This window comes from Excalfactoria chinensis, chromosome 6 (genome assembly GCF_039878825.1).
Source record: "Excalfactoria chinensis isolate bCotChi1 chromosome 6, bCotChi1.hap2, whole genome shotgun sequence".
Lineage (NCBI taxonomy): Eukaryota > Metazoa > Chordata > Aves > Galliformes > Phasianidae > Excalfactoria > Excalfactoria chinensis.
In genome coordinates, this window is record NC_092830.1 from 28,720,607 (window position 1) to 28,740,908 (window position 20,302).

At 40.8% G+C, this 20,302-nt stretch overlaps 1 protein-coding gene across 6 annotated transcripts in view; it reads left to right on the forward strand.

Annotated features, from left to right (window-relative positions):
• The window catches only part of ADD3 (adducin 3), an 87,711-nt gene extending 67,992 nt beyond the window's left edge, over positions 1-19,719 (forward strand). For 3 of the 6 annotated variants that reach the window (XM_072339535.1, XM_072339537.1, XM_072339536.1), the window contains 13 exons: positions 6,345-6,483; positions 7,316-7,467; positions 7,588-7,668; positions 8,947-9,096; positions 10,017-10,160; positions 10,249-10,347; positions 10,821-11,003; positions 11,261-11,518; positions 12,554-12,673; positions 13,570-13,659; positions 14,735-14,858; positions 16,028-16,123; positions 17,305-19,719. In XM_072339535.1, coding sequence (XP_072195636.1) covers positions 6,345-6,483; positions 7,316-7,467; positions 7,588-7,668; positions 8,947-9,096; positions 10,017-10,160; positions 10,249-10,347; positions 10,821-11,003; positions 11,261-11,518; positions 12,554-12,673; positions 13,570-13,659; positions 14,735-14,858; positions 16,028-16,123; positions 17,305-17,603 — 1,935 coding nt within the window. In that variant the 3' untranslated portion in view covers positions 17,604-19,719. The remainder of the gene's footprint in view (positions 1-6,344; positions 6,484-7,315; positions 7,468-7,587; positions 7,669-8,946; positions 9,097-10,016; positions 10,161-10,248; positions 10,348-10,820; positions 11,004-11,260; positions 11,519-12,553; positions 12,674-13,569; positions 13,660-14,734; positions 14,859-16,027; positions 16,124-17,304) is intronic. The other 3 variants (XM_072339538.1, XM_072339540.1, XM_072339539.1) reach the window with 1 other exon arrangement.
• Positions 19,720-20,302: the final 583 nt, after the last annotated feature.

A 20,302-nucleotide genomic window follows, 5' to 3' on the forward strand; every position in this document is an offset into this window, starting at 1 on the left:
AAACATCAGTTAAGTTTTAAAGCTTTTTATTGTGGTAGTGATTGGGCTCAGAGGTTGTGTGCATGTGGGTGTGCTTGTACGTAGAGAAGCTGAATTATAGTCTTTTAGAAAATACAGTTTGTGTGTGTGTGCTTTGATCAAAAACAGGCAAAAGAAGCTAAAACGGTTTCTTGTATTAGTCTGCTGCTTTTGGGCATGCAGCAGTGCTGTTATTGAGTAGGGGTCTCGCATATTTCATCAAGCTCTATAGGCTGAGGTGTCAGTTTGGGCTCTTACTATCCTTGAGAGGAACATGTGCTTTCTCCTCTTACAAGTTCACAGTGGGCTGTTAGCAGGTGACCCGCAGCCATCCTCTTCTCTACTTACAGGGGAGTTCTTTTTCTCAACATTTTGCTTCTAGAGTCATTAAGTGTCATCATGTACCTATGGAAATAGTAAGCAAAAAGGAAGATAATACACTAACGGACTTGTGCTATACTTAGGAGCCTACCTATCTAATGTAGAAATTAATACATTTTTGTAGTAAAAATATACATATAACAGAGAAATAGCAGTGCTGTGGGTTATTCTAGTTGTCTGCTTCTGTTGACTGAAGAAAAACAGTTAACCAGGACATACAAATGTTGCTTCAATTCTTAGAAGCCCCCATTTACACTGTCAGTTTATACTTATACCAAATGGAATTAAATGAGTCAGAACTGAAGTTTGCAACCTCACCACTGAGTTTCAGAGAGCCTTTGCATGTGTAAGACAGGAGATTTTTGCACCTAAGCTGCTTGTGTTTGTGTGATGTGCGTTTGGAAGAGAACTGCATATATTTCTGGATAATTAAATTTATGGTATTAGAAATTAGGTTGAGCTAATTGTGTGATTAATGGCTTTGTCAAAGAATGCTGTGCCTGGGCTGCAGGTTGTGTGCCTACCTAACCTGGCCTGGAGGAGCAGCTGGAGTGTTAGAAACAGTGAAATTCCTGCAGTGCTGCATCCAGCTGAGCACGTGGCCCCTGCAAATCCACAAAATGCACGCTGAGCTGCCATGTCTGCATGTCTCACAGCTCGTGCAGTGAGACAGAGCTGCCTTGTGTTTCATTCATGAGTCATGGGGACGTTCGTGCTGTGGTGTGCAGTGGTGTGCAGTGGCTCTGAGGAGATGGGCAGCTCCTTCCCCCCAGCTGTCCCCATCCAGCTTCCATAGTGCAAACTGGGTGCTGTTCCAGCACAGAGAGACAAATCGCAGAGCTGAAGCTCTTTATTGAGCAATGCTGAGCATACACAGCTGAGTAGCATAGTTTTTCATTCATCTGACAGTACGGTTTTTCCTTTGTCAGCGTTTTCTTGTCAAGTACTACATCTGAAATGGTAGTGACCTTTCCTCTTGAAAACTCGCTGCTTTGTGCTAGAGCAGAGTGTTTGTTTGGTTTTTGGTCACTGGTGGGCAGTGGCAGTTATGATCCCTGGTGATCACCACTGGCTACAGGCTTCCAACTAAATTTTGCAGTGTTGATGACAACCGTCCAAGCTCTGCCAGTCAGCCAGTTCTCAGTCTGCCCCACTGTCTGCCCATCTATCTCACAGTTCCTAGGCTTACCTATGAGGATGTTATGGGAGACGGTGTGAAAAGCCATGCTGAAATCAAGGTACACAACATCCACTGCTGTCCCCACATCTACCCAGCCGGTCATGACATAGAAGGCTACCAGCCTGGTCATGCATGATTTCTTATTGGTGAACCTGTGTTGATTGCTCTTCTTCTTCTCCACTTGCTTGGAAATGACATCCAGAGCAAGTTGTGCCATCACCTTTCCAGGGACAGAGGTGAGGCTGACTGATCTGTTGTTTCCCAGCTCCTCCTCCTTGCCCTTTTTCAAGACTAGGATGACACTGGCTATCCATGAGCTTTCCAACAAGATAGAGTGCAATTCAGCAGTCACTTCTTAGCACTTGTGGCTGCACCACATCAGGGCCCATGGATTTATGTGTGTAAAGTTTGCCTAGACAGTCTCTGACCAGATCCTCTTTAACCACAGGGAAGTCTTCCTCTCCCCAGTCCTCTTACCTCCAGGGCCTGGGGTTCTTGAAGGGCAGTCTTAGCAGTAAAGAGTGAAGCAAAAAAGAGTTATTGGAAACTATGGAAAAATACATAGAGTCATGTGTGACACTGAAGACTGCTGTCTGCCACATATTATTGTTGTGCACTGGCTCGTAGATAAATAGCATATTTCATTGTATCTTATCCATGTTTCAACTTATTAACATCTGCTTTGCCATTCATCCCAAGTCTGCCTATCTGCTACTTGCACTGGATTATACCCATTTTCTGGTGTTCCTGAAATTACTTTTGAGGAAAGCTTGTTGTTCTGTTATCAACAGCTTTGTTAAACCACGAATCCTCACTTGTAGCATCCTTAGTGTACAAGAGACACTACTGCATTAACACTGAATAACGAAACTGAGATGAGAAGAATGAAAGTAGTGCAGGCAGCAGAGTATTTTTTATAAAAGTAAAATAAACCTTTCCATCACAAGTTGTCCGGAATCCATTCCACTATCTTTTTTTCCTGCAATAGACATTCCTCAGACAAGTTAAAAAGAAAAAAAAAAAAGGAAAGTCTGGATACAACTAATAGGAATTTGCTGTGAATGTTTTTTGCAGATCCTTTCTATAGTCCCTGTTGAATTGAGAGTGATTTAATGTAACACAGATAACTGTTTTTCTCCATCTCCTCCCAAGCAAATACTGACATAAATTTCATGAATTCTGTCTTCTACACGGCCCCTGTGAGACTACGAATGTGCAATTTCCTTATATACAGATTATAAACAAGAGTAAAGGAGTATTTCAGTCTTCCCGAGTGTGAGATGGCAGAATTTTTGTGCAGGGGCCTCTTTTAGGAACATTTGAGGAGTAATTGAATGTCTTGGAATGGCAGAGTCTGAAAATAAAGGCTAGGATTACTTGTGGATGAAATATATTGTCCAGTCACTGTCTCTGCTGTCTTAATAGATCACAGTAATAGAAGGAGAAAGTACCATAGAACTGCAGCCACGTGGTAAACCATTAGGAGAAAGGAGCACTAGGGCTGGAATGGCTGGTTCTGGCAGGTCTCTGGGAGCAGATTACTTGTTGTGTTGTGAAGCTTAGGAACAATGTGAAGTAAGCTGCCACAAAATCTCTTGTTGTGAGGTTGTTTTGTTGTTCTAAAGCTTTCTATATGGTCAGAAATGTGATGTGCAAAGGCTAAGGAAGTGCCTTTGGCTACTGTACTCTTCCAAGCAGGTTGGTAAAACATACAGGTTGGACTTTCTGTATGCAGCTCACCAAAATCCTTTCTTCTGGTTTCATGAGTAATCTCTGTATCTTACACAGAGATCACACGTGTCTGAATGTCAGAGAATCATGGAATGGCTTGGGTTGGAAGGGGCCCCAACGATCATGTAATTCCAATCCCCTGCTGCATGGGCAGGGTTGCCAGCCACTAAATCAGGCACTACATCAGGTTACCCTCAGCCCCATCCAATGCTGAAAGCTGCTTTGGATGCAGTGCAGGAAGTACCCAGGTTCCTTCCTGGCCGCAGCACCTCATCCCAACTAACCCTAACAGTGCACCATGGCCTCCTGGGTTTTGGGAGTTTGTGTTTCCAGCTTGTTCCCCTGAGACTGAGCCCTGGGTGTCAGACACTCAGAGCTGTGGTCCAGTCTTCAACAGGAATTGAGCTTTGAGTATGTGAATAGCTAGTTGCTGCTGAGTGCTCTGCACATCAGGCTCTAGGCATCTCACAATGAATATCCCAAATCAATGGGACTGTTAGACCTCAGCACCCTCGCTGTTCTGTGAAAGCAGCGACAGTGCCCTGCTTCACCATAAAGACATGTTTTGGGGATTAGCAAGTTAATGCTTGTGAAGCATTTAGATTTACAGTAATTATCTGCCCCAGAGAAAATCTTGTCAGATAAATAATAATTGTCATCACAACTGGGTATGAACAGCATGCAGATAAAGCACAGGGCTATGTGCTGAGAAGAGGAAAAATACTGAATTTATTTTCTACTGTGGACCAACCACTGTGTGTTAAATGAGGCATGGGGACGAGACAAGTGTGGTGCAGTTAAAAGTTATGTGCAGGGCAGTAAGAAACATGGCTGCACATCTGGCCTCCAGCACCACAGGGTTTGTGGCTGTGGTCAGGCTCCAGGCTGAGGAAGGTGCTCACTGTGCTGAGAAAAAGGATGGCTCCTGCTTTGTTGTTTGAACACCTCTGGTCACCAGTAACAAGGACCATCCTTGGAGCCAAATTGGGTGGGTGGGTGGGAGGGACCTTCACAGTTACCTGCAGATAGACAGAGGGGTAGGGGTGAGAGACACCAAGTGATGCTCACAGTGCTGAAGGAATGATGCTGGGCTGTGCCATACTGAAGATTTTACTTACCATGTTCCATTAACCTTTCTTTAAAGTTTTCACTGTATTCCAGTCTTTTCTTTGCATTCCGTCCCCTCCATTTGCATTGTTCACCTGTTTCTAACCCTCATGCCAGGCCCTCTCACTTCTTTCTCTGTACAGTCCTTCACTGAGCCCCCTGCATAACACCCCTTTCCACAGGGAGTCCTTCTGTCTAGCTATTCCTCCTACAGAGCTGGTTTATTCTTCGCCAAACCTCTTGCTATTCTTTTCTCCTTTCTCCACATCTGCCAGTGCTGGTTATTTTCTCCAACCATTTGCTGCTTTCCCCATATGTTTGTTTGCCTTGCTAGCAATTATCCCTGCATAATTACCTCCATTATTTACCCTTATGGGCTTCTAGTGCTGACCCACCTCTTTCCTCCTAATCCCCATTAAGTTTCTTTTCTCACTCAATTTCTCTTTTCTTTTCCATTTTCTCCAACCTTTCCCTATGCTTGCTGGATAGATCTTACCTGCAGCAGACACTGATTTTGCCCATGTGTCTGCAGACCAGCAAGGTGCTGTGAGTTATTTGGTGGAGGTTCTGTGTGCACCTGATGTGCACCAAGAAATCCATACAGCAGTTTAATGCACAGTCACTCTACGTGGCTTTATCTGTGAGGATCTGGCAAGTCCCAGGTGCATGTGATCCCAGTGAGATTGCTTTGAGAAAACAGTACAGTGCCTGTGCTTGAAAATTAAATGTAGCTGTGGATGCCCAACTGAGAGGCCAAGTCAAGCAGAGTCCTGCAGATACTCTGGGGAGTGTGGTAGCAAAGCTTGGTTCATCAGCAGTCATGAGTATATGGGAATGTCATGGAACTGATGGGTTTCACCCAACCAAGAGAACTGAATTAAAATTCAGTGAAGAAATTACACTGGTCTTGCAGAACTCTTTTCCTTTTTAATTGAGACTAAATAATTACTAAGGCAGGCAAACTGTAAGAAGCAATTACATAAAGGGAGTAGCCTGGAGCTATAGTAGGAGTCAGTTGCACTGTACAGACACAAAATGCTTTTCTGGAATGAACCAGCAAGAGCATTCACCATACACCTTAGCTGGTGGTATGTGCAGCTCTGTGTCCTGCGTGTTCAGACAAAAACTAGAGGAATACTGCCAAAAAAATAATGAGAGGGTTAGGAAACAATGCTACTAAGAAAAGTTTGAAAGAAGGGAATTTATTTAGTCTAGAAGCATCAAGACTGAAGTAGTCCTAAGACTGGCGTTTGTTATGAACAGTGGTTCATCTGCCTTCTGGAAGGAACAGGCTTGGTCCACAGTGCTAAGTATATTAAATTTGATACAGTGAAAACCCTTCTTATAATGTATTTGGCATGAATTTATCTTGTTGGGGTTGTGGACACTTTATACTGGGGAAAGAGGGAAGGGCTTTTCCCTCGAGAAGAAAGACAGAAGCAGAGAAGTGACCTCCTGACTTTCCTTCTAGATTTTGCATGTCTGCAATCCTACTTGAGCGTGGATGAACTCCAGTTTTCCATGTGTTTATAACTTTATCAAATTTGGACGGATTTTCAGAGGGATTACTGAATTTAAAAGAAAAAAAAATACCCAGCACTAAAAGCAACATATCCTGGTCAGATTTGAAGTACTTCTTGGGAACTATGGAGAACTCTCTAATTGTATTTTACCTTGTCTTCTTCTTGGCAATAGTTAACCCTCTGTGACCAAACTTCTTTCCCCTCTAGCCCATAAATTGCCAATAGTTAGCATACAAAGTTTAGATCAGATGATTAAAGTTTGGCAAAGTTATAGGCACTAAAAACAAGGTCTGAGGGGAAGTGTCGTGTAACATCAATAACAGACAAATCTACCAGCCCCACCTATAACAATCTTACTTCTATCAAATCCAGGTTTCCTTGATGATTCTCAAATGTTTCCACAGGCTTTTAGAGAAGATCTGGAATGCCTTATTCAAGAACAGATGAAGAAAGGCAATAACCCAACTGGGCTGCTTGCATTACAGCAGATTGCTGATTACATTACTGCAAGCTCTTTTGCAGGTTTTTCCTCATCTTCACTCAGTAAGTGAAATGTGCCTTTGACTGCCCCTTTTTTCTCTTTGTTTTTATTATTACCACTGATAATTTAATGTGAGCACAAACTAAGATATGGCATTATTTTTCTACTCTTGCATGTAAGTTGTAAACATGGGGAGTAGCCTGCCAAATTGAATCATTACCCAGATATCTCCCAGAGTTGAAAATAACTTTTACAGTGTGCTATAGTTCCAAAAGCATTGCTGGGATGTTCCCGGGTCTTCCAGTACTGAAGTGCTGAGCTTGGCCTAAGCACTCTGGGTGGATGACGTGATACAGGAACTTACAAGCCTGAGGTCCAGTGGCAGCTGTTGGCATTCAGCATCTTTTGAGAAGTGGTCCCAGAATGGCTCCTTAGAGTTCATACAACAGACTAAGTGGGAGAGAACAACAGAGAGCTCAGAGTGCCTTATCCCCATGTCTCAAGCTGGTCCTGCAGGTCCGGCTGTTCCCTGCAACACTTCCCTGGGGATTTGGACAGGGTGATTAATCTCAAAGCACGCGCTGTCTTTCTGGTGAAAACCCAAACCTTTTCTCTCTCCTGGTAGTAACATTCCCTGTAAGCAAAGGCAGTGTTTCTCAGAGGGGTATTGTGTATTCATGAAAGGGAAAAATACCCCTTTGCAAGATGTTCATGCAGTCAAAGTCAAAACTAGCAGAGGTTTCAGTAAACACCCTAGAAGTCCCAGCAGTGCAGATGCAGTCTAATGATTGCTGGTGTTGCTCTGCTGACAATTTAAATATATTGCTTCTGGAAGATCACAACGTCACTGGAAGACATTTAATTGATTGGCTGCCATCTTTTTCTGTTTTTTAGGCCATGGAATGATTACCCCCATCAATGATCTACCTGGGATAGATACCTCCTCGTTTGTTAAGGGAGAAAAACTTACTCGTTGCAAATTAGCCAGTTTATACAGATTGGCTGACTTGTTTGGGTGGGCACATCTGCCAAATGCCTACATCACCGTAAGTATTTCAGAGAATAAGAATGTTGGGATCTTACCTGTTGAGTCAAATTAATTTCCCCCAAATCATGTAAATTCAGAAATAAGTCAGTAATCCATTTGTTTTTTCCCTCTGTTTCAGGTCAGAGTAAGCAAAGAACATGATCATATTCTAATCATTCCAAGAGGTCTGTCCTTTTCTGAAGCTTCAGCTTCCAATTTGGTATGTAATTCACCTGCATAGTAACCACCAAGGCTCAACCTGTTTTCTAAAATACTTCTGTGGCTACTAAAATGGACTTAGCTGTAATCACACTGCTCAATTGTAGTTGCTTTTAATGTTTACCCACCCTATGCAAAGCTGATTAATTATTTAGATAGCAGCATCCTTTGTTCTGATTATTTATTTTTGGATATAGCTTTGCTTTCTATTGCTCTGTTTCCAACCTCAGTGCACAGTAGCAAAGTTTTGTTCTCCTGTCTCCCAGAGCTCATTAAATAGCCTCAGTATAGCAGCAACCTTTTAGAACCTGACAATCTGGTAATTCTTATGAAATCACGCTGTAGGAGTAATATCAGCAGAATCAGTTCTTATCTTTATAAATGGGGAAGTAAAGTTGAATAATCTTCCCTGGTCCTTACAAAGGAACCAAAAATTACAAGTTGGTATTTAGGATCCTGTAGCTGTAAAATCACAGGTCTTTTGATACAGAAGCTGCTGTATGTTCTTCATGTCAGTTCATATCTGTGAAGAAGCGATCTCCAGTTGGAAGAGGCAACAGGAGAACTAGTTGGAAGACTGATAGGCCGATAGCCTTGCAGGAAATAGAAAACCATAATAAAAACTTGAGAACTCTGCCTAATGTGCTCCTGTTGCTTTATGTTGATCCTGGAATTATTATTTTAATTCTCCTACAAATCTTTATGTTCCCTGCATGTATAATTTTCTTACTGGAAATTTATTGCCTGAATTTTCTTCATACTCAAAATGTAGACAGTGTTAATAAAGTTGTTTTTAAAATGCCAAGAATTAGACAGCTTCCCTTACAAAAGGCTATCGGCAGTGGGCTGTAGTTGTATGCAATTTATGTGCAAATACCAAAGGTTTCTTTTTTTCTTTCTCGCATGGTTGGAAGAGGCTCACATAAACATTCTCGATATGCTTACAGGTTGACCCAGACCTTTTCTCATAGTTGGTTCCCCTTCCAATTATGATTCTGGTTTGCAAATTGCTGAGGCTTTCTTTTAAGCAAAAGGTCAGCTAGATAGCTGATAGCATATGCTATACCAGGGTATTGTCTTTACTTCTTCCAAGGTAGGGCTTCCAGGTGCTACCGATGTCTGCAGGATGGCTTAATGACACACAGGTGGCTCTCCTTTTTTCATGCTCTAAGCCTGAAGAGCATGGAGAAAGCTTGTTATTAAGTAAGAAGAGAGGTTCTCAAATAATTACAGTTATTGCAGACTTCTTGAATGTTGTCCATTTGTTTGACTTTTCCAGATTAAGGTAAACATCCTGGGAGATGTAGTTGACCAGGGCAGTACAACTCTAAGTATCGACAATGCAGGATTCAGTCCACATGTGGCCATCTACTCCACGCGCCCCGATGTCAGATGTATAATACACATACATACCCCTGCAACAGCAGCTGTAAGTCATCTTCCTCCTTGCTTGAAGAGTAAAAAAAAAATAAAACAGGTTAATCTTATGAACTGAGATCAACTTTCTGAAGCTGAATCGTTGCTCATGGTGGTTTTAGTTTTGTTTGTAACATAGCTCCACACTGTTGTTTTTCTCTTTAAAATAAAACTCTGCTGTGAAATCAGGGAAGCAGGAGGGCAGGGCTACTGCAATGAAATGAATGGTAATAAACTGATGCTTAGATAAGATTGTGCTCAGGCTGAGGAGGCTGAAGATAGTTTACCCAGGCTTCATTTATAGTATCTCTAACCATATAATGTGCTGTATGCATCATCACTTACATTACACAACTCCATTTTAACTGGCTTAATTAGTAATTGTGCTCAGTTTGGATTTACTCCACTACTGAAAAATCATAGTTAAAGTATAATTATAGATAAAACATAAGTTAATATATAAAAATATGAGTTAAAATGTTTCATACAACAATTATAAAAATGTAAGAAGACTCAAAACCATTGGTTTGAGATAAATGGATAAATACCTATGTAATTATTGCTTGGCAACAGAGAAAAGAAGGGGGATGGCTGACTTCTTTCACATAAGTTCTTTGAAATTACAAGTATGGGAAAGAAGGAAAAAACTCTTAGCACTTGTGTTGAAAATTAAACACAGATAAAATTTGCAGAAGCTCATTTGGGATTGTTTGTCTTTTCCTATAATCAATCTGTCCTAAGGTTGTGTAGCAGCAGTTCTGTCACTCGTATCTTAGAGTAGTGAAAGCCTAAAGATATTATTTCTCAACTCTCTCACTATGCAGTGCCTTTTTCTGGCAAAGTTACAGTTTGCTGAGAGTTCCATGTTATGTTGTGGGTTTTAAGAGTTTATTTTTTTCCCCTAATTATCAATATATCATTTTCTTCAAATAGGTTTCCTCTATGAAGTGTGGAATCCTTCCAATATCACAGGAGGCTCTGATTCTGGGAGATGTTGCTTATTACAACTACCAGGGTTCTCTTGATGATCAGGAAGAGAGAATTCAGCTTCAGAAAGTTCTTGGACCCAGTTGCAAGGTATTCAGCCTCATTCAAGCTTCCCAAAGGCAATGTTCGTGTCCTGTGACAGTTTCTACCATTTAACATTAGTGTCTTCATTTACCAGGTATTAGTCTTGAGAAACCATGGTGTGGTAGCTCTAGGAGAGACACTGGAAGAAGCATTCCACTATATTTTCAACGTGCAACTGGCCTGTGAAACACAGGTGAGCAAGAATACGTAGCTGTCCTCATCTTCCATAACTCTTAAGCCCATCCCCAGAACTTCATTGCTTTTCTCTTACATGTTTCCTGTCACATTCCCAAGTATGTGTTTGGAGGGAAGGACTGAATAGCACTCTGCTCCCTCACCCTGACATTCATTTTGAGTTCAATTGCTCATTCATTTTGAAATGTGCATAGAAATGAAATGATGTTTAATACTGTGACGGAAAAAGACTTTGTTGGGGTACTCTGAGAGGCTGTGTTTGTGTCTGCTCCTTTTAGAGTGTGATGACTAGCATACGTTATCATCCTTCCAGTAGGAATCACCTGCTGTATATTGTAATATATGTTCACACAGAAGAAAGTTAGCCTGAGAAATATTGCAGCAGGCATTTGTGTTTCCCTTGTACATTCAGAAAAGCAAAGAATCCAAAAGCATTTCTACAAGTGAAATAACACTCATTGATGTCTTCAGGTTCATGCATTAGCTGGAGCAGGTGGGATAGACAATCTCCTACTACTGGATCTGCAGAAGTTCAAGCCTTTCACGCATGGTGTGGCAGCAGGTGGAGGAGGAGGAGTTAATATGGCTTCACAGCAGAAATGGAAAGTAGGGGAGCAGGAGTTTGAAGCACTCATGCGGATGCTGGACAACCTGGTGAGAACACACTTGTGGCAACATCCAGGCAGCCTTTGCAAGCTTCTGAGCATAGGATCAGCTGCTGTACGGCAAATGATTCTTTCTGGTTTCTTTGTGAGTTTGAAAATGAAGGTAGAATGACTTCTTGTCCCATTCAAGGCATATAAGACAGCACAAAAAAACCTGATTACTTCTTCAGTTACTCTTTCAATATTTATTTATTTTTTAAATTTTATTTCTTAAATTCTTATTGTTTTCTTTTTCCTTCTCCGTAGGGATACAGAACTGGCTATGCCTACAGGCAACCCTTAGTCAGGGAAAAGCCCAAACATAAGAGTGATGTTGAGATCCCAGCCACTGTGACTGCCTTTTCCTTTGAAGACGATGCGGTCCCGCTCTCCCCGCTGAAGTTCCTGGCACAGAGACAACAGAGGGAAAAGACAAGATGGCTGAACTCCCCAAACACCTACTTGAAAGTAAATGTGCCTGAGGAGTCCTGGAATGGAGAAGCGAGTCCCAGGACCAAGATCACGGTGGGCCAATACTTTGGGGCAGTTGTTCTGGTTTTACACTGCTTGGGAGAAAGCAGACTGCACACAGACCTCTTTAACAGGATTAGGAAATCAGTTAATGAAGCAGGAGGAAATAGGTTTGTGGGAGGTTTAGTGACATTAGTTCTGATGACCCTCAGTGATTTGGGCATTGCCATTCTTTGGAAGAGCAACAGTTTATGCTAAAAATAAAGCAGTTATTTTCCCTTTTCACCCAGCTCCTCCAATTCCTAAGTCAGAAAATAATAACACTGTATGTTTTTATGTTTTAAATTACCCACCAAATATAGGAAGGTTTTAAATCACCTGTAGGTTGCTGTCATCTCTTCAAGGTCCAATTTGCCACTAACTATCCTTTTCCTGTTTGTGAGCCTGCTAAAAACAGGCTCTGAAGATTATGCTCTTGTTACTACTCATGTTGATTCAGCCTTTTCCTCCTGCTTCCACTGTCTCCAGCCTGAGAGCTGTACCTATTTGCAGGGCTGAGGAGTGCATTATTTGCTGTCCTGCTCCCAGTTGCACAGTGCAACCGTAAAGGCATCAGCTCCTCCTGCTGGCGGGCTAGCAAGCTTCTGCACTTGTGTTTGGGAGAAATATCCTCAACAAGATGTGAAACCTCACTTCAGAGGAATAAAGCTCCAAAATGTGTGATTAACAGAGATGGAAGGTGAATGAGGAAATGAGAGAGGGTGGATGAGCTCTGGAACCAACAGACCAACTGTGCTAGTGGATAGGAAGCATGATGCCTCCTGAACACAGCTGCATTAGTAGGCAGTTAGCACTGCATTTTACAGGTGTTTTGGTGTTTACTAAAAGTAATCTATGTGGTATGTGCTCAAGGCAACTTAGATCCCCCTGTGCAAGCATGCAAACTTGTGAGGATTTGGGGGTATTCCATGGATGTCATGTGGAACTGAAAAGTCAGGAAGGCTCTTCTTTACTTCTCCTCTTTAGCCATAAAACAGCACTGAGAATTGTCCTCCCCATCATGATGTGCAATTCTTTTTTTCCTTTAAGTGGATGAAAGCTGACGACTCTTCCAAGACTAGTGGAGGAACACCAATCAAGATTGAAGATCCAAACCAGTTTGTTCCTTTAAATACAAACCCCAGTGAAGTGTTGGAAAAGAGAAATAAGGTAAAAGATGCGTATTGGGTATAACTGTAACATTTCTAGATAGAGTTACATGAAAATTTTGGGTTACTATTACACATTATTTAACAGGTGTTCTGTTTTTAGTAGGAAGTTTCTGATGTGATTTTGGCACTATAAAGCATGTATTTAAATATGTGATATACATGAATTCTGTGTATGTATGCGCTGTGTACATATAAATTCCGAATGCAACATTTTGGTGAATGATGACCATTAACTCTGGAAATGATAGATTGGAAATGATAGTCCCCATCATTTAACATTACATTTAGTGGATAATTAGGTGCCAGCATGAACCCAATTTCTGTACATCGAGTACAGCATAATTCAGTCTCATGTGAGCTCTGCTCTGTGCTAATTCTTCTAGCATGTATTAAACTGGAATGTCTCTGGCCCAGTTCACTCTTTTGGCAACAGAAAGGAAAAGGAAAAAATAAAAAATAAAAAAAATAAAAATAAAAAAAAAATGAAAGATTGTTGGACCTGTCTGTAATCACAGATATCTCACTGCTTTTCCCTTCCAGCACATAAGGCTCTAACTGTTAGACTGACCAAATACTCCACCCTGGGCTTTACTGTTCTAGCAGATATTCGGGACGCTTTCCGTGTGATTACAGAATCTTTTATTTCTTGGAAAGGACCCTATCAGTATCTGTGGGGACTGAACTGGAGTCAGAAGGATCCACTCCCTTCCTTAGGGCTGGCAAGGCCACTTCTGGTCATCCAGAGATTAATGCTACAAGTTCCAGACAATGACTTTAAGATTCTCTCAATTCAGTGTCTCATTAGTTAGTTGACTCCCATTTTCCTGCTGTATAATGTTTTTATCTGATCTATTTTCCTGTTTATATTTATATTTGTCTGTCTCTCTATAATAGATTCGGGAGCAAAATCGATATGACCTGAAGACAGCAGGACCACAGTCTCAGCTGCTTGCTGGGATTGTTGTGGATAAAAAGCCAAGTCCAGTGAGTAGGGCATAATTCACTGATTTATGTGCATGTGGGTTATTTTGCCTTGCTTTCTTTCAAGCTTCACTTTTGGGCCATTTTCTTTCTAAATACTTCGTTAGAACTGGTAATTTTAATGCCAAGTTTTGAATGTGTAATGTGTTTTATTCGTGTAGATGCATGTTTTTTTATCTCAGAGCTTTAAAATGTTAGTTTCAGGTAGGCATACCTGTCTTTAATATTATTGTAGCAGGAGCCTTCTCTAAGACCATTTTAGCTGAAAAATGATGGACTTTGCAGTACACAGTGCCAAAAATAACTTCTCATTGTTCTGTGGAGCTAAAGAAAATCATTTAAGGCCCAGAAATGGCATGAAATTAAAAGGTGGGATGGGACCATGCAGAAGGCAGCAGTCATTGGAAACAGACTTCTATTGGAGTTGGAGTGAGTGAGGGTTTCTGGTTTCTTAGCAGTCTTGTCTTGAATGGAATATAGTTACTTCTGGTTAATATGGATAACCCTGATAAGGTATGTAACAAACCACGTTGAACTAAAGTTGGCATTAAACAATTTTACGTTTCTCACCATCCATGAGTTACTGCATAGAATCGACAGAATTGGAAATGACCCTTAAAAGCCATGTGGTCCAACTCCCCATCAGGGAACAGGGACACCTACAGCTCCATCAGCTGCTCAGAACCCCTCCATTCTGACCTTGGGCATCTCCAGGGATGGTGTGTCCACCACCTCTCCAGGCAACCATATAAATAGATTCCTCATTTTGGCTCCCAGTGTTCCTCTGCAGTGACACACAGAGCTTGCTTATTTATTTTGGTCAAAAAGAATATTTTCCAAATTGGCTGTCTTTCAATATGAGTAAATGAATGTAAATGAATTGTGAGTTATAGTTACGGTGGTTAACATTTGTTGCTCTATAAATGTCCATTAAACAGGGTAACTTTGGCTTAGCTGTTTTTTGGTGTTTTTTCTTCTGTATTCCCTCTCTTTGGGTTTGGAGTCATCATACTATTTGCCATGTGCATGCTGCTTGCTTCCTTTTTAACTGTTCATCTTTTAATTTTCTTTCTCCTAGCCAATGCAATTTGAAGATGATGAGCATGCACCACCAGCACCACCCAACCCATTCAGCCATCTCACAGAGAAGGAACTGGAAGAGTACAAGAAAACAATTGAGCGCAAGCAGTTGGGGCTGGAAGGTCAGTGGTTGAGGTTTACTTTTCTATCATCAGTTCATTTATATTTCATATCTACTGTTAAAACATAACGATAATTCCTTGAGGAAGTAGAATTATTCTTTAATTAATTTAGTTCATGCTGAAATTAAAGCAGTGAAAGGCAAAACCGTGCTGTAACGTAATGACCTTTTTCATAGAACTGTACAGTAAGTTAGGGTGGAAGAACCCATCCTTTAGTCTGCCCTTCTCCTTGAAGTTAATTTCCAAGTTGGGTTGTGGTGCTGAGGACCCTGTCCAGCTGAGCTATGACCGCGTGTGACGATGACAATTGCAAACTAATCCATAGCCTTCTGCACTTGTGGAAGTTCTGTTATGTAAATGATACGTGATAAACAGTCGACTCTCTGAAAAATGATTTTTGCCACTTAATTATGAAAAATGTGACAAGGTAGAGGAAAATCTTTGTTATTTCAAGGTTTGTTTTATGCCCGTTCAAGTGTCAGAATTCACAGGGAAAACCCACTGAGCTCTCCCTGTGAGCATGAGTATTCTGTGCTGCTTCACATTTGGTGCAGCCCTGTCAATAGATTCTCCGCTTTCTGACCTTCAAATTCCAGTGCTTTTTGAGCTCGCGTTTGTAATTTATTACCTCCAGAAGTTTTGTGAGATGTTTGATCTTTGCTTCTTTAATTTTTCCTTTATTCTCCCAATGCGCAAGACTCATCTGCTTTCACTTTTTGCATCTTTTATCCAGAACTACCATTGTGTAGGAAATTACTAATTCGTTGTTGTTTTTTTTGACAGTATCACTTGCTATGCATTTTTCTTCATTAGCACTGTGTAATAAACCAGCTTTGCTATATACCACATTGGGGTACAGTGTGGTAGCCGATTCTGTCAGCTGCGTGTGTGACTTAAGGCTAGATAAAACCATGGGGCATGCAATGGAATGCAACCCTTCCCCCTTTTTTGTGCTTTCTGCTAATGAACTAATATGAAAAGATTGTTAGCAGATGAAACGTGTAAATCCATCATTCTATGTAATTTAAACTGTGCACTGTCACTTCTTAATGTTTTGTCAGCAAAAAGAGCACAATGCTAGCAGAGCTGTAAATCTTGTACCACTAGTACTGACATGCTTGCTTTGTTTTTACTTCTGCATGGCTACTAATCAAACTCTTGTCCTACAGATGCTGAACAGGAATTATTCTCAGATGACGGTTCATCTGTGTCACAAATTCAGTCACAAACTCAGTCCCCGCAAAATGTCCCAGAAAAATTAGAAGGTATCTGTGTAGTTTCTGTAAAATGCTGATGGCTCTCCTAACCTGAGTCGTCTGCTTTTTTGCTGAGTTCTTTATGCTTCTGTCTCATTGGATGAGTAAAAAAAGAGACCTGTTTTCCCAAAGTCTGGGGAGGGACTCTTTATTTTTTTGGCTTTCCAAAGTTTTTCAAATACATAATTCTCACAAATGGAAAATAACACGGGCTGCTCTGAGCCTTAGTTACTAATGAGGAGGAGGAGACAGATGTGTTTTGGTTTTGGTTGTGAGCCTCTAACACAGGATAGATGTGGAGCTTTTGGAGAGGGTCCAGAGGAGGGCCATGAAGATGATCCAGGGGCTGGAGAACCTCTCCTACAAAGACAGACTGAAGGAACTGGGTTTGTTCAGCCTGGAGAAGAGAAGGCTATGGGGAGACCTCATTGCAGTCTTCCAGTATTTGGAGGGAGTTTATAAACGTGAGGGAAATGAACTTTTTACACAGGTAGATAGTGATAGGACAAAGGGGAATGGTTTTAAATTGAGGGAGGAGAGATTTAGATTAAATTTCAGGGGGAATTTTTGAGGAGCTGGGGCAGGCTGCCCAGAGAGGTTGTGGGTGCCCCATCTGTGAAGGTGTTTAAGGCCAGGATGGATGGGGGGGCCCTGGGCAATCTGATCTAGAACCTGATCTAGCAGCTGGCACCATGATGATCCATGGAGTCCTTTCCAACCCAAGCCATTCTATGATTAAGATCAGATGTTGGGCCTAAGACTTTTCCAGAAAGGTCTAAGAAGGCACTTGGGAAGGGCAGTGTTCCAAAGATTTCTACATGGAATGGTGGCACTTTTGTAAACCTGTCTCTGGAATAAAATGTAATTCCAAGTATGCTTGAAAATGTATATCTATCTATTGTTTATGTAACATACTAGATAGAGCTTCAGCTGCACATGCACCTGGTAGAGGTGAGTTTAGCTTCCTCAGCTAAATTCATTATCTTATAGTAACGTTTCAGGTCTGTTTACAACAAGTAGATAAAGGAGAAAAGCCAATGTCTTAGCATTTTGGATTTCATTCTTTGGATTGCAATCCAGACTCCCATCTTTGTTTTACGCTTGGGGTTGGCTTTTGTTGTTTCTTTGTTTGGGGTTTTTTTTTGACATGATATCGCACCTAAATGACAGTAAAATTGTCTGTTCTCTAGAAAATCACGAGGATCTCTATACCCAGAATGCCAACCTAATATCTGCAGAGCTACCTGTGGTGGTGGTGAATGGCAAGGAAGATGGGCACGATGTGGAAGAAGACCTCACCAAGAGGGTCAGTCAGTTAACCACTAGTACTGTGGAGAGCGTAGAGATTACCATTAAAAGCTCTGAAAAGATAGAAGAGGCCCTGTCCCCTGAAGGGTCACCTTCCAAATCCCCGTCGAAGAAGAAAAAGAAATTCCGCACCCCATCTTTCCTGAAGAAGAATAAAAAGAAAGAGAAAGTGGAAGTGTAAGTGCAGCTCTGTTGGGAGGAAATGGTGCACATTTTAAACGCTTCAGTTGACCATTAACAGAGTAGTTTTAGGGGTGTGCAGTAACTGGACATTTAACCTAAACAAAGAGGAACTGGAAAAGGTTTTGCTTTAAACAAAACAGAAACAAACAAACAAACAAAAAATAAAAATAAAGACTTTCCTATTAAGTGAAAATTAATTCATCTCTCACTTACCTGGGTCCAAAACTGCTATGAGGGTTTGAAACGTTCATTAGTTTAATGTAGAACTACACTGGCAGGTGCTCAAATACCGTCATAGCGAGATGAAACGCCATCACAGTGTGCAGCAACAAGTTCTGCCCGGCGTATTTTGCAGACCTTGACATTTTCAGTACGGTAAAGTCTTTATTAAAGTTATTGTTGGGTGATCACATAACTTCCTTCATAGAAAAGAAAACTGCTGTCTGAATTGGTAACCGGATCATCCCTTTTTGTATCGTGATTTTTCCACCATATATTTTGTGTTTCTGTACCCCGGTTTGGGTGGGTGCGTATTAACAGCACGCCTTTAAATCTTTTTTAAGATTAGACCACATAGAAATATTATACACTGGCACATAATATTAGGGGGAAAGCTGCGTAAGAGAAAGTCTATCTGGAATTATACAAAATGTCAGAGAGTTCCATTCGTCGACAACTTCTTTGCCAAATATTTCATTTTAGTGAAATATAATTTTTGAAGACTTCTTTTTTATTCTGTCTGTCGGGTGGGGGGAGGGGGGAGACCCTTATTTTTCAAGAAGGGGGATTTTATACACGTAACATTGATAATTTAGTTTAACTGCAAAACAAAAAGAAGATTTTATATGTTCAAATGTTTGTATACCATTCAGTATAAAAAATATTATAGGCATGTGAACCAGGCATTAAATAGTAGAGTGTATTTAAGAACGCTTGGTTTAGAGTATACTTAAATATAATTCAGGAATCCAGGGACTTAGAAATCAGAAGACAAAAGCATTTAACATCGAACTGGATTCAAAACTTACTGTGTCGGGTTGTTTTTCCTCATGGTATTGCTAATGGATGAAGAAAAATAATCTCTTAACGTAACCAAATGAAGGAAACAAAGCTGTTTAAAAGGGAAGTGAAACAGTGAGAAAACAGGAGGAGACAAAGAAAGGACAAGTTTGGTGATTATTTTTTTTAACGATATGATACGGATTGTGGGATATTTTTATGAAATCAGCATAGTGACATTTCCATATTAGCCGTAATGGAGAATTTGTGTGGATTCATGCGGAGCACAACACTTGCTGTTGCTTTTTTTTTTTTCCCCTCCCTTTTGTTTGAATGGTAAAAGGGTCTCATGAATGTGTGTTGTCCTTTGGATGAACCCAGAACAAAGCAGAGCCTCGTGCCGTGGGTTGGGTGGCGCTGCCACTTGCTCATTTTTACTGGTATCGTCATTTTCTTACTTTTACTGTATTGTAAATACAAACTAAACATAGAAATTAACATAGGTTTTCCTTCGCTGTCTCAAATCGTCTGTAAATCAGTCATCGCAATAGGAAGTGCATTTTAAAGATCCGTGTGGTTCCCAAATTACCAGTTGAAATATTATACAATATATAATTGTTAAATATGGCTGGAGAGTGGTTTGGCATGCACAAATGTTGATATAGCATGTTTGGGGGCTGGTTAGCTTTGACTGTGTTAAGTGTGATAATGCAGTGTTGGAATGGATCCTGGAAACAATTTTCTAGCTTATCACTAAATACTGGAATCAGTGTTTTTAATCATAGTAGAAACTTCCAGCCGCTTACTTTGTTTTTTATGTTCTACATCGTTTGTGTTGTGTTACAACATATGTAGAAACAGTAACCTGTGAACTACGCTTTTCATAACTTTTTTAAAAGTATATCTAAATGAATGCAATGTGCATAAATATTTTTTAAAATGCAACCGTGAACTATTTGCACCTTTTGCTAATGCCTCTATTTACTTGCTTTGGCATAAAGAATGAGCCAGCCAACTCTTGTGTCCTGTGGAAAATATATAAACGTTATCTGAAATTGCTCATAGATGTAATGCTAATTAATGTGAAATCACAAATAAACAGTATTTTAAATAGATGTGTTTTGTAAAGCAGTTGTTTGTTTATACAGTGCTGTTGCATCTCTTGCTTGTACAGAATTTATTCTGAAGATGAGTTGTCTTAGGTTTATTTGGAAAGCTATGGAGGAGAGTGGTCTGGTCTTAATGGAGAGCTGTTGTTTTCGGTCTTAGGTCCTGGAAATGAAGGAGAATGGGCTTGTGGTAAACAGTGTGGCACTGTCAGGTGAGGGACTGAACCCCAGGCATGATGCTGCCAACACTTCTCCTCATGCTTCATCCATCTGGCTGCTGCTTAAGTGTGGGCTTAAACTTGACAGCCTCATATGTGGGGCTCAGGTGGTTTAAGTGATGTGTCAGGGAAATACCTTGTGGAAATTACTGCTTCCTTTATGTTAGCAAGAGAAATTAAATGTTTTGTATGATATCTTTTCTTTCAGCGAATCATCATCATATAATCATTATAGAATCACAGGGTTGGAAAGGACCTACAAGATCATCCAGTCCTCCCATTACCATTGCTACCACAAGCCACTAAACCATATCTCATAGCTCTTTATCCAGATGCTTCTTGAACACTGCCAGGAATGGTGACCTCTGCTT